The 13,904-nt window shown below is 41.7% G+C and overlaps 1 protein-coding gene across 1 annotated transcript in view; it reads left to right on the forward strand.

The window, feature by feature from the left end:
* The window catches only part of RLIM (ring finger protein, LIM domain interacting), a 30,587-nt gene extending 22,505 nt beyond the window's left edge, over nt 1–8,082 (forward strand). Inside the window, exon 4 of the mRNA XM_018562541.1 lies at nt 4,434–8,082. Within this exon, the coding sequence (XP_018418043.1) occupies nt 4,434–6,061 (1,628 nt within the window). The 3' untranslated portion in view covers nt 6,062–8,082. The remainder of the gene's footprint in view (nt 1–4,433) is intronic.
* The last annotated feature ends 5,822 nt before the right edge of the window (nt 8,083–13,904 follow it).

Consider the following 13,904-nt stretch of genomic DNA (forward strand, 5'->3'; position numbering starts at 1 on the left):
GGTCTTTGGCGCTGTATAAATGGACTAGCAGGTGAACTTTAGTGGCCGTAAGGCAATATTGCTCTTCTCTTTCACACCTGCCTTTTTTTTTTTTTTTACATGTTGAGGTTTGATGGGCATATCATTTTTTTTACTAATTTGCATACTGAACAAAGGTGTTTAAGGACATTTAGTTTGGATGAAGGTTTCATCTATCAATTCAGAATATCTTCTAGTATGTCATATAGTAGTATTAAAAGGGATTCATATTATATCTTGCTCTATGTGGTATTAAAAGTAATTCAAGAGTTTTCTAGTTCCTTTTTCACCGTTAGAGGATTATGCTCCACTCATGAGATTGGCTATACAATATGTGCCACTTGTGAGATACCAGCTCCACCAGATACCAGCTGTGTCTGAACTTCAGGATACACACCTCACTATTCAGTATCTATGTCACCAGTGAGATCTGCCACCACTAGACAAAGCTCACTCCCCAGTATCTGTCACCAGTGATTTCTACCGCCACTAAACATGGCTCACTTCCCAGTATCTGTCGCCATTACACATGGCTCAGCAACAAGTATCCATTTAACCAGTGACATTCGTGGCTGCAGTATAGGTTCATTAACCCCTCAGGGTCAGGTCTCCAGAAATATGTGCATTAGCGCCTTCATGACCAGTCTCATCTGTGTGTATGAGCCCTCTAATAATAATAATTGTTTAACATGTCTTGAGGGACACAGGATTCGGTTCTCATACAATTGGGTTATAATGCCGCCTACAGGAGTATTTGGATACTGGCAAACAAAAAGCTGTTGGCCAGGCAAGTTTTTAACCTCCAACTCCCAGCAGGCTTCAATTTTTTTTTCGTGTCCTAGAAAAAAAGATTACCTTTTTTTTTCTTCTTCAAGATCTCTTTCATTAAAAACATCATCTACATGCTGCTGTGCTAGACTGTCTATGCAGCTGTCCGGTTCGCCTTGGAGGCTGTATCCTTACCCCACTGAGTAAACATTGTGGGGCCTGCCTGGAATGTGACCTTGGGCATTCTGCTCTGTGTTTTTCAGACTTTCGGATACTTTTTTAGCTACAGAACTCTTTCCAGCTTCTTCCCTTCATTGCTCCCATCGGCAAGAGACGTATGGTTTACAGATTGGTTAGTCCTTGCTGCAGACTACAGTGACCTTGTCACCTCTGACCATTAACCTCTTCAGCTTAAGCAGTTGGTTGTGAGTAAACTAAGGTTTTATCTGGTGTGTTTTTCGAATGCTGCTTTTGTACAAAATTGAAGCATGCTGGGAGGGGTTATACCTGGCTGGCCAACACGATTTTTTTTTTTTGTGCAAGTGTCCACATCTTCCTGTAGTAAGTATAATCCAGTCGTAGCAGAATAACTGAATCATGTGTCCCTTAATGAACTTCAAAAGATGGATTTTACAGTACAAAAATCCTGTTATTTTAGACTAGCAATGTGAGAAAAGTGTCTGTACAACACATTTTGGCTTTTTTATGTCAGACTGCACATGTGTACAGTACAAGCGAACGTGCACATCCCTACATAAAACAGCTGGAGAAGTGGTACTACTCTGATAGCCATGTCTTTCTGGAACCAACAGTCACACTGCCATTTCATCAGAGTAATGTTTTGCACCACCCACTCTACTGATAATTGCGCCTCTTCTGCCTCAGACTAACAGCGACATTCTTAACCCCACTAACTGCATCATGATAAACACACATATATTTATCTGTCTATTTTAGGGCTTGTTTCCACCAAAACCAGACATTACATTTTTTTTTTTTTTTTTTTATTTTTTCCTGGTCTGGAACGGATCAAACACACTGGCGCACACACAAAAAAATATATATATATTTTTTTTCTATTGTCACTTTTGATAACCTAATTAACAGTGGACACTTCCTTGTGGAAAAGGGGGTGGTTTTCAGCTGTACATTGCTGACCTTGACATTGTCCTTTGTGTTCTATCCAACATGGTGGAAAACTTATTGACACTGACCGTTTTGTCACCTAATGTGCAGGAGTGTCCTTAGCTTTATGATCCTACGAACCCACAATACAAGAATAACAGACACAGTGATAAGACAATGCCCGCATTCCATGGCTCCATGATTGCTCAACTCCTGTGACGGTCACAAATACGTGAAAGACTGAGCGAAAGCAGGAAATGACCTCGGAGACATAATCTGCATACTTTTAAAAAAAAACGTATCAAAAAAAGCATCAAGATCTGGTCTGGAGATGGTGGAAACAAGCCCTTAGGCAGTCTATATACGGAAAGAAGTAGGATGATTTGCATTAACCACTTGCTGACTAAGCAATTTCTTACTATTTGCACATACATGATAAAATCTGAATTATTGGCTAGAAAACAGCTAACCCTCCCCCCCAAACAATTATATATTTTCTGAAAGCAGAGGCCCTTTAGAATAAAAAAAAATTCTAGTTGCAATTTTTTATGCCGCACTAGTATTTTTAGGATAAAATGCACAAAAATAAAATTTAGTGCACGGAAATGGAATATAATACCCAATTGTTTGATAAAATATAAAAGACGGGGTCACGTATGGTAAATTGATACCAAGCATGTCAAGCCTTAAAATTGCAAAAAAAACTTCAATACCCACAATTTCCCATGGGTGATGCTTTCAAAAGCTTTTACTGCTCATAAGTTTAGCATTAACACTGATTGATAGCCCTAGAATTATTGCTCTCACTCTGACCAACAAGACCCCTATGTAATGGCAAATATGTGACAGGCCCTCTTTATGGAGACATCGGGGTTCTTTCAGACCCATAATGTCACATAGGGATCCCAAAGAATGTGATGAAGCAGCAATCTGCTTCACCAGCTTCTCCTAGCTACAGGAGCCAGAGAATGTAAACCGTGACACCGGACGTGATGTAATGCACATCACTTCCGGGTCCAGTGATTGGAGGGGAGATTGGTGGCTGGAAGCTTGCTGATCGATGCAGGGAGACCTGCCATGCGGGTCCCAGGCCCACCTGGGGGACAGCAGAGCCTGGGGAGGGCACACACCTTTGCTTGGTACAAACGATCGCTTGTACCTGAGCAGCCCTCGCTGGCTGTTTACAACAGTATTAAGAATGCAGCTGTGTTCTTGGTATAACCGCTTCAGGGGCCGGATGTTTATATACGGCCGCCTGCCTGAAGTGGTTAAAGTCCAGTTGTAGTCTGTAACACTACAGTTGGGCCATATGGGGCTTCGAAATATAAAAAAAAAAGTGTGTTCTATCCACGGTTGTAAACGTTTTCCCTCGCTTATTCTACAGTGGCACCTATCACTGGGACAGGATATGAGGATAAAACTCCTCCCAATGGATGGGTACACAGGCAGCAATAAAAATCAGACTCAGGCTACATTTACACAAGGTGCGATTTTAGATGTGTTTTATATACGTTTTAAAATGTTTTTCTAAATCACATCTAATAATTTCCAATGGATCTGTTCACGCTTTGCATTTGGATGCTTTTATCTGAAGTCAATTTTTTGCTGCATTTAGAAAAAATAGAAGTAAGGTGCGTTCAGGAATTGATTTGAACTTCAAAACGCATGTAAACACAATTTGATAGGATTTGGAACCAGATGCATCTAAAAGCATATGCATGTAAACACATCATTTAAGGCATCTAGAAGCATAAATACAGCATCTAGCCTGACATCATTTTCTATGCATGTAGAGCACAAAATAAATTTTATCAAGAACCAGCCAAAATTCGCTGCGTGGGTACTGCAGTTGGCACCCTTCCTCCCAGCATCCCTCGGTCAGCTGATCGACAGGGCCGCTTGGAAAATTCTCGGCTGAATAGAGATGGCAGCCAATCGGCTGTTACCTCCATTGGTTATTCTGACAGCAGCCACTGTCAGAATACCAAGGAAACAGCAGGGGATTCCTCGATCAACGCTCATAAGCACTGATGGAGGAATCTGTTCCATTTTCTTCAGCCATGGGTTGAACAAAAAAAAAATAAACCACGTATACCTGGCTTCAGGCACTGAATTACAGATAACATATTAACCACTTCAAGACCAGGTGTTTAGACCCCCTTCCTGGCCAGGCCATTTTTCAGTAAACCTATCTTGCCTGTTGGGTATGTCCTGGGTGTCAACTTAACAGAAATAGAGCTAGTGCAAATATTAAAGGAAACCGAAGAGAAAAAGTTACATTGCACTGGGTTTATTTCTGATGGACTTGGAGAGAGGTGAAAGTTTTCTCGATGGGTATGGATGAACGTACTCCATTCTGGGCCTTCATATGTGTGTGACAATATGGTAGTGTTTTATTTTAAATCTAGTTAAATCATTTTAGCTTCATTGCTAGCATTTTACAGAATTGGATAACTGTAGGTTTTTTTTTTGTCCTGGAAACCTGTAAATAATTGTTTTCCCTTTATGTCATCTGTCTACAGGTGAGGGTACTGAAGACTCTTCTAATGGAGATTCCATAATAGACTGGCTAAATTCAGTGCGACAAACTGGAAACACAACAAGGAGTGGACAACGTGGGAACCAGTCGTGGAGGGCAGTTAGCAGAACAAATCCAAATAGTGGAGATTTTCGGTTTAGTTTGGAGATCAACGTGAATCGCAGTACCATTAATCAAAATCTGCCACCTGGTGAACAGTCAGAAGGCTCTGGAGTTGAAAATATGGAACTTTCCAATCAGGGTGAACCTGAACCAGAACCTGAGGTGGAAGCTGAACCTGAAATTGTGGCAGCAGAAGAAACTCCTGTAGAGGAGCCTGCTCCTCAACGAGGTCAAAGGAGGGCAAGAAGCAGAAGCCCAGAGCAGCGAAGGATCAGGTCAAGGTATGATAGAAGCAGATCACCCTTGAATCCAGTTGTTGAAGCACCTCCTCGAAGGGCTCAGCATAATTCATCACAGACTGTTGATGCTTCTCCTGTTGAAGCAGAGGGCAGCTCCAGAACCAGACAGCTTGTGACTGCATATCTGAGCAATTCTGCGACTGAGACAGAGGGCAGCTCTAGAACTAGGCAGCATGTAACCTCTAGACAGCAGACAATAGTTGTTGATCCTCCGAACCCTAGCACTGTGGTTCCGAACTCTGAGAGCAGAAACTCCCCACAGCCCCCTCCAGCAGAGACTCCAGATAATGCAGAGGCTACAGGAACTGGTCAGAGGCCACCAACTATAGTTTTAGATCTTCAGGTCAGGCGGGTACGCCCAGGGGAATATCGTCAAAGAGACAGCATTGCAAACAGGACACGCTCTCGTTCTCAAACCCCTAATAACACGGTTACATATGAGAGTGAGAGGGGAGGTTTTCGACGCACTTTCTCAAGGTCTGAACGTGCTGGTGTCCGGACATATGTCAGTACTATCAGAATTCCAATTCGTAGAATACTGAACACTGGCCTAAGCGAGACCACCTCTGTTGCTATACAAACAATGCTGAGACAGATAATGACTGGATTTGGGGAGCTCAGTTACTTCATGTATAGTGACAACGATGCTGAGCCTGGGGCCCCTGCTGCTGGTTCTCCTCCTGTAGCAACTGGAGTGGAAACTCAAAACAGTGCAACAGCAGCTCCCAGAGCACCCCCACCTGCACCCGCACCCGTACCTGTACCTGCACCCGCACCTGTACCAGAGCCGGCAGAGCCTCCTAACCCTCAAATGGAAGCTGACAATGGAAGTAATGATGTTTCACCCTCTGGAACCAGGAGGGAGGTTCGTAATAACAGAGGATCTGTGACCTTTGAAGAAAGTGGTTCTTTGCCATTTCTCAGATTGGCCCAGTTTTTCCTCCTTAATGAGGAAGATGATGATCAGCCAAGAGGACTCACCAAAGAACAAATTGACAACCTGTCTACCCGTAATTATGGTGAAAATGATGCCCTGAAAACGTGTAGTGTGTGCATAACAGAGTACACAGAAGGGAACAAGCTACGCAAGCTTCCCTGCTCTCACGAGTACCATGTCCACTGTATTGATCGCTGGCTTTCTGAGAACTCTACATGCCCAATCTGTCGTCGCGCTGTTCTGGTATCGGGCAACAGAGAGAGTGTTGTTTAAACCAATTGCTAAAACTGTCAACTAAGCGGCTAGCATTTCTAGGCTGGGCAGTGGGGGAAAAGATGCTTTTTATGGCCACTTTTTGAGTGGTGCCTAAACTAGGGTTTTGGCTTGGAGTGAGATGTCCTTTTTTGAAATTAAGCAGATCTCCATTTCCCCCCCCTCACCAAATGTTAGAATACATGTAAAAGAAGAAGGTTCACATAGAAAAGTAAACCAGGATACTGCTTTTCTTCACAATCTGAATAACAAAAAAAAAAAAGACTCCACTTACAACCTGTGCTGGAGCAGAGGCTTCACTTTCAGTGCTGGAACGATTGATCTGAAGACCCCTTCAGCATTGAAGGGTGGCTGGACTTTGCAAACTCTTTAAAATAACACTTTTTTTTTAAATGAAATGTTTAATTTGAAAAGTAGCCTTAAATGTTGCAATCTATATATTGTCCCTGCCTCCAAACTTTTTGCCCCAGTATGCTTTGAACTTTTGACTTTTTCCACCCATAACTCTATGACCACATTGTCAGATAAGCAGATAATGATTCATATGCTCCATAGACACTAGTTGTGGTTGCCAAATCTTTTCATGACTTTATCCTAAACAAAAATATGAACCCAGTGGAAATGTACCTCCAAACACCTTTTGGTTATTTCAATGCTACAAGGATCATTTTACTCATTTTCTTTTATTCTAGGTTATGTATTTGCTGACTTTTTGAATATATTGGCTAAAAATAACATGCCATCTGCGGATGATCTCCCAGTAAGTCTGCTTACTGCACAGCTAGAGGCATTTGTATTTAAAAAAAATGTATTAACCAAGTGCACTATGATTTTTGTTATAATTTGTTAGCATGACATTCTGAAGCATAACCTCATGACAAAATCAAACCTGAAGAAAAGAATGGTACCATAATAGCACCTGTCAGTCTTTTGTGCTAAGCACTTATAAGTTATTGAGGCCTGCTCAATATGTTCTTCTGTAGTAGTTCGCACTGACAGTATTTGTAAGGTAGTGTATTATAGAGGTTTATGTTTAAGATACTAGCTACAATATTATTTTTTAACATTTTATGGTTTTTTTTTTCTTTTTCTTTTTTAAGATTAGTCAAGTAATGAGCAGATCACTTTGGTCACAGTACCCACTAAATGTTCATCTTTAAAAACGCTCAAAGGACATTAATAATTTTTAGTAGTTGGACAGCATCTTTCAGTAGAGCATTCTGGTTCCTACGTCCAGTTTAGGGTCTTCCTGCTTCAGCACGTTGTGCCTTGCTTTCTGGATGTACTTTCTGTGGCTGTGAAAAATTTTACTTGGATGAATTCATTGGATGACCGCTTCATATAACAAGCCAAATTTTTATTTTAGTATAAAAGTTCATCTGTTGATGAACACAAAATATTTTTGTTTTTTTGAATTTTCTTCCAGGTATGGAGTGGGGTGTTCCTACCTTTTGAGAGAGACGGAGGGGAGGGCGAAAAGCATTTCCTTCCAGCACTGAAGGGATGGGATAGCCACAAAGGTGTTTAAATGTCTACGTTTACCTTGGTAAATAACCTGGGATAACTTACAGTTCTATAAACTCACTTTAGGATTTGTGTAAATAGACACTCGTCAGGTTTTTCTCATTCTGTATGTTTGAAGGCCTATTTTAATGGCATACTGTAGAAATTGCTGATTTAGTTTAAATTTGGATTATTTATCTCGTTGTGAAATATAACAAATGTCTATGCTTGTTAAAATAAAAAATCACTTTGTTTAAAATGTATAGCTTTTTGTAGCTGCAGCTCCCTACTTAATCTTCGCACTGTCACTGCACAGTTAATGTGTCGCAGACAATCTGTCTGACATGACGCTTGCTCATGATTCACATATACACATAGCTGCCAGCTTATGAACTGCATTTGCAACTGTCTGACCATAAATATATAAGGGGTCTGGTTCATGTTTTAATATGTGAAATATAACATTGAGGCTGCTAACCTGAACTGGGAATAAAAGTTTTAAAAATTGAAGCATTAAACAGAACAATGCTGTTTTATTTCTGAAGTGCTAACTCTTAACACCTGTTTGACATACATGTACACATATTTCATCTGAATCCATTGTGCATTATTCAGTTCAGTGTATGCCCGTTACGTTGGGATTTGTTCCGATTTTATGTATAGTCAAGTGGTTTAACCGTTTTTTACATCTGATACATCAAGCATGTACATTATTGCTGGGAGTATGCAATGTTTAAATTGACTGCATGCAGCATTCATCAAATACTGCAAGTATTACAATAAATGGTGTTAATTTAACAAATCCAACATTATGTTTGTGCTGAATCTCAATAACGTTATAGAAAGAGTCAGAAGGTGCAGATGACATTTATTCACAAAATTTGGTGGTTTTCAGTAGTGCGGAGTATTTTTGAAACTTTGATAGACCTTTTGCTACTTACTAGACAGCTTGGAAATTTTCCTGTTCACTGTGCAGGATGTAAACTGCTTGGCTTGATGTACTTAAAGCGTATAAACCCATGAACAAGAAATGTGATGTACTACCCTTCTTCAGCTGTAGTGGCTGCATTAGGTTGTTCCCTTTATTTTAACCTGGTGGTCTTGCCAGACGCATTTCCTTTCCTAGGTTAACACTCACTCAGTGTACTGTATCTATTCAGGGGCAGCATTGTCAACCTAGGACAGAAAACCTTCCCCTCTGCTAACTGAACAGGCAGCAGAGAACATAGGATTTTCAGCTCACAAGATTTAAGTTGGGAGCAACAGGTTTTTGTCACATTAAACAGATCAAAAGGGAGTAAATAAAAGTTCATTTTAGTTCACATACACTTTAAAAAGACCATGTCACCAGATGTCATTCATTTCAACAAAAATTCTTCCCATAAGTGTATATGTGCATTTAACTTGTTTTATGCAGGTTTACCTGTAAAACACCGAAGACTGCTGCTGGGAGATGCCATCTTGGATATGTGAACATTCCCAGCAAGCTCAGCTGGTGCTTAGTTACAGTAGTTTTACCCGTCACTCCTTCAGTAGCTACATAAAAGGTTATGTAGGGAAATGGATGAAGAAGTGGAGATGCTGGGCCAGCACAGAGAAATCAGACACTCACAGAAGAGCAGACTTTGATATGCAAGAAGGGAGGGGTCTGTGCTAGGGAATTGACTAGTCCTTTTTTTTTTTTTTTCTAGCAACTTCAAAGGAGCATTGCAAGTGTATACAATTAAAATAATTTCCAGAAAGGAAAAACACTGCAAGTAAGTGTTTTAAAATGCATGATATTTCTGTTCTTTTAACCTATGAAAACAAAAAATTGTGACAGGGTCTATTAAACCGCTAACCTTCAGATATTTGTGTAGCTTGGGTCAATCTAGTGTTTTGACATCAGACTCCTAGACACCAGATGTGGTTCCCCTGATGTCCAGATTCAACAACAAGCTAGGCATGTTTGTCACCAGGTCCAGGAATCATTTGGCCTTCACGTGAATGCACTGGTGACTCCTTGGAATCAGTTAAGACTAACTTATGCCTTCTGTTACCTCATCTTCACAGGTCGAGATGGAGGGCATTCCAGTGATCCTCATTTCCCCCAACTGGCCCATGAGGCCTTGGTACCTGTACATAGTCAAATTCCCTACTGGGGAAATGCTCCATGGGTGCTCCCAAACAGGCCAGACCTTGTGTCAAAAAGTCCAGTATTCCACCCTGCTTGTTTCTTGGTCTTTTGGTTTACCAGTTGGTTCTCTGCTCTATGCATGTTAAGGCTAGGAAGTCTGCCTCCTACAAGGTCTGTCATCGCACCTGGAGTGCATACTTCACATGGTGTGAGGCCAAAAAAATCCATCCTAGGAAGTATTGCATGGGATGCATCCTTTCCTTCCTCCAGTCTTGGTTAGACCAGCATTTGGGCCTAAGCACCATTAAGGGGCAGATTTCTGCCTTTGTGATCCTCTTTCAGAGGCTACTTGCCTCTTACTAGTTGGTCAAGGCTTTTGTGTGGTTAACCTCTGTCTTGGTCCTTTTTAAAAGCCATACTTTAATTTTCGTTCTCACCCTGGAACCCTTTGTGTTCTTTAAGGGCTAATTAATCCATCTCCGGTTTCTCTAAGGCGTCACTCATAAACTAGCTGCATACACGGATTACCTGATATTCTTTATCTCACAGCCTAGCACCTCTATTACCTCTCTGCTGAAAACCTTTAGTGACGAGCGCTTTCAAATTTCAAGATCAATCCTGCTAAATCTGAGTCTCCCGACATCTCCTTGCCACCTCCTCTGCTGGAGTTCGCTAAATCGCACATTCCTTTTCGGTGGGCTCAACAGTACATTGGGTACCTGGGCACCAACATAACGGCTGACTTGGATGTGTACAAATGTAATTTTTAGCCTTTGCTTTTGAACACTAAGGACCTCCAACTTTGGCAAGATCTCACTCTGACCTGGTTTGGCCAACGTGCAGCATCAAATTCTGTACCTACTGCAAGCTATACCAATCAAGTTACCCTTAAACTTTCTCCCAATTCAGTCGGCTGTAACCTTACATATGTATGGGCAGGTAAGCGCCCACGCCTAGCATACAAGTTTTTGATCCTCCCTAAGCAGGCAGGTGGAGTGGGACTACCAGGTATTCGCATGTATTATAAGGCGGCCCATCTTAATCGAATAGTGAATTGGTTCTGTAACTCTCAGTATAAACAGTCGGTAGGCATGAGACTGATGAAGTCCAAATCCCCCTGTTGGGTTACCGTGGCTTACCTCACCATTGCCCACAGAGCTGATATCTCATCCCACTATTGCTCCCACGTGGTTGCGAGAGCCACCTAGTAGGTCTTCTGAGATCTCCTTTCCCCTCTCCACTGTCTCCAGTGATTTGGAGACCTGGATTTCCCCTCAGGTCTGAATAGTCACAACACCCTTCAATTGTTGCTGGAACGTAAATTTAGGTTGGGAGATTTTATCTCTGCTTCCTCGTGGCTGCCTATTGATTCCATTAGGAGCACGGTCTCCCCTCCATTGGATTGCTGGAGTGATTTTCAAATATGGCATTTTCTTCTCTCTGCTCCTGCGGTGTAAGGTTTGTCCAGACCGGTTACAGCATTTGTGTCTGTGTTATTCTGGTTGATCCTGTTCCCCACTCGCTATTACTGATTTTCAAACTTTTGTCTGCCCCTGAAATGACTTCTGTCCCCTGGCAGGGCATTACTTCTAGCACATAAGTCGTTCATGGCGAGCAAGTATCGGGAGCAGGGCTACAAAATTATGGCACGTTGGTATAGTGTTTCCCCCGTTCTCCATAAAATGAACAATGATATACCCTCCACGTGTTGGCATTGTAATAGGGAACTAGGTGCTATGTCATATATCTTTTGGTACTGCCTGATACGCCACTCCTTCTGATGTTCCGTTAGGGTGGTGTTTTAGGCAGTTGGGTTTGGTAGACCTGGAGGATGATCTGGCAGTCTGTCTCTTGCACATGACACATCTGTCAAGCAGTATACACGTTCACTTACGATCCATCTGCTGAATGCAGCGAGGTCATGTACTCCATTATTGTGGAAACAATCTACCTCACCGACGGAGATGTGATTTTTCTGTGGTGGATTAGATTTGTCAAATGGGAGACTTGACCTCTTCTCTGAGGAATATGGAGAAGAATATGGACATGGCAGCCTTGGAATGTCTTTAGAGCTTCTCATGCCTACTCTCAATCATCTACAGGGCATCCTCCTTCTGCTATTGCCATCCTACAGCTCCCGAGGACCTGGCAGGCTAATCGTGCGGTTTGGACCAGGTGGGCCGTTTTCCCTGGTATCAGGACCTCTTTCGTTTCTGCTCCTATCGTATACCCTCCCCTCTTTTTGTTTTTATTCTTCACCTTGCTCCCCCTTTCCCCTTCCATTTCCCTTATTACTTGGGGCTTGGTAAGGCCACCTATGTTTAATTTTAGCCTCCTATATATGTCCTCCACTGGGTTGATTTCCTGGGTGGTAAGGGCAAGGGGTATAACAATTCTTTTTTTAAATTTGTTTGGATTACAGTACTTGAAAGTACAATTTTAATCTTCATACTCAACCTGTTATACATTCAGGTGTATGAAGCTAAACCATCGTGATGGTGATTTGTTTAATGCCGGTCAATGCGAATGCATTATCCTGATGTTTTATCCTGTACATACAGTGGGATTTTACTATTCTTACAGTGCATAAGGGTTAATTTTGTGTATGTATTTGCCATGTGGTACCGTTCTTACGTTTGTATTGTACATGAAGAATGCGTTCATATGTTCTGTTGATCCATATTTATACTTATTCAATAAACTCAGAATTTAAAAAAAAAAAAGCCAAAAAAAAGCCGCACTTGGGAGATCTCGTAGCCAGCACTTGGGTGTGTTTCTTAGCAGCCTTGACATGCAAGGAACCCTTCTTGTTATCCACAAGGTAAGGTGGTTCTGATGCTGCCTTCCACCATGCACAGAACAGATGTGTTGCCATCCTTACGTCCTGCTCCAAAAACATCCTAAGAACATTTCCATCCAGTGCCTGGATGTCATCCAGTCATTCGACCTCTCCAACTTATGCTAATGTGATTTTTCATGAAAGGTAAAGGTCCACTTCAAACCGGAAATAAAGGCAAAGCAAGCGTAAGAGAAAAAAAAGTGGGGAAAAAAAGCTTTTATGGCAGAAGGAACTTACACAGTCTCTTCTGCCATAAAAAGCCTTCCATTCAGCAATTTTTTTGGGGGAAGCGTTACTTCCACTTTGAGGGGCTCTTATAACACAAGAACCGTTACGTTTTGCAACTTGTTGAGCAACTGTCTGAAGCAGTCCACTTCAATTATGATGGTCTTTCCATATGCATAGAGCACTTTGTCTACATTCCTGGCTACATCCCTTTTCAACCAATTATTGTTTCGTCATTCATTTGGGCCTCAAGGTTTCTTTCTTTTCAGGTCTGAATGCCTAGACTTCAACCTGGTTAATTTGCTTTTTCTGGATTTTCTACCACCATGTACATATTCCTGAATTACTTGGGCTCTCCACACCCTATTACCTGTGTCCTATGTTGCCTGGAGCACATCAGTATATGGTATTTGTTTTTTTACTCCTTGTTGCACTCAATGATTCTCTCCGAAGACCTGCCTCTTTCAAGAGGGGCTTATATACATATAAGGTCATTAAACATCTTTCCTACTGGTTTTTTTTTCTTCCCTGAATATGGAACAGATTCTATTTAGCTTCCCAAAGATTTTGGGACTTTGCCGCAGCAATGATTGACTACACTATTGCGCCGTGTCTTTTTTTAAAAAAATAATAAAACACACTTTGCTTAATCTTTGACTTGCTAAGTGTTGGTGACTTATCTTCCAATACCTGAATATTTAAAATGACAAAGTCTAAACTTGTTCTCCCTCCCCTCAATGTTAGTGTCAGCACTTACCTTAAATGATGTCTCTTAATCTGATCCTCCTTTACTGTCCTTTTTCAGCCTTCTCTCCAGCGCTGACTCCTCTGTGCTTGCTGGCACTTCCTGTCCCACGGTGTCTGCATGCGGGTGCACGCTGTCCATAGACTTACCTTGTGTGTCTCCCGGCTGAAAATCTGAACTGCGCATGCGCCCGCACGAGATTTTCGGACGTGAGCGTGCGGGGAAGACGCAGGTAAGTTGTTGTTTTTTTACGTTTTTGCATATATCTACTGCTTGCTAGCACTAGATATATGCAAAAACACCGGAGGGTTTAATAACCTTTTAATCTGTCACTACTGAGATTAGCCACCTTTTATGCTGCATGGCGTTGGAGATCTTCATGTCCATACTATTTCTGTGAAGGATTCAGTCTTGT

The sequence above is a fragment of the Nanorana parkeri genome, unplaced genomic scaffold (genome assembly GCF_000935625.1).
Source record: "Nanorana parkeri isolate BGI_ZX_2015 unplaced genomic scaffold, ASM93562v1 scaffold582, whole genome shotgun sequence".
Classification (NCBI taxonomy): Eukaryota; Metazoa; Chordata; class Amphibia; order Anura; family Dicroglossidae; genus Nanorana; species Nanorana parkeri.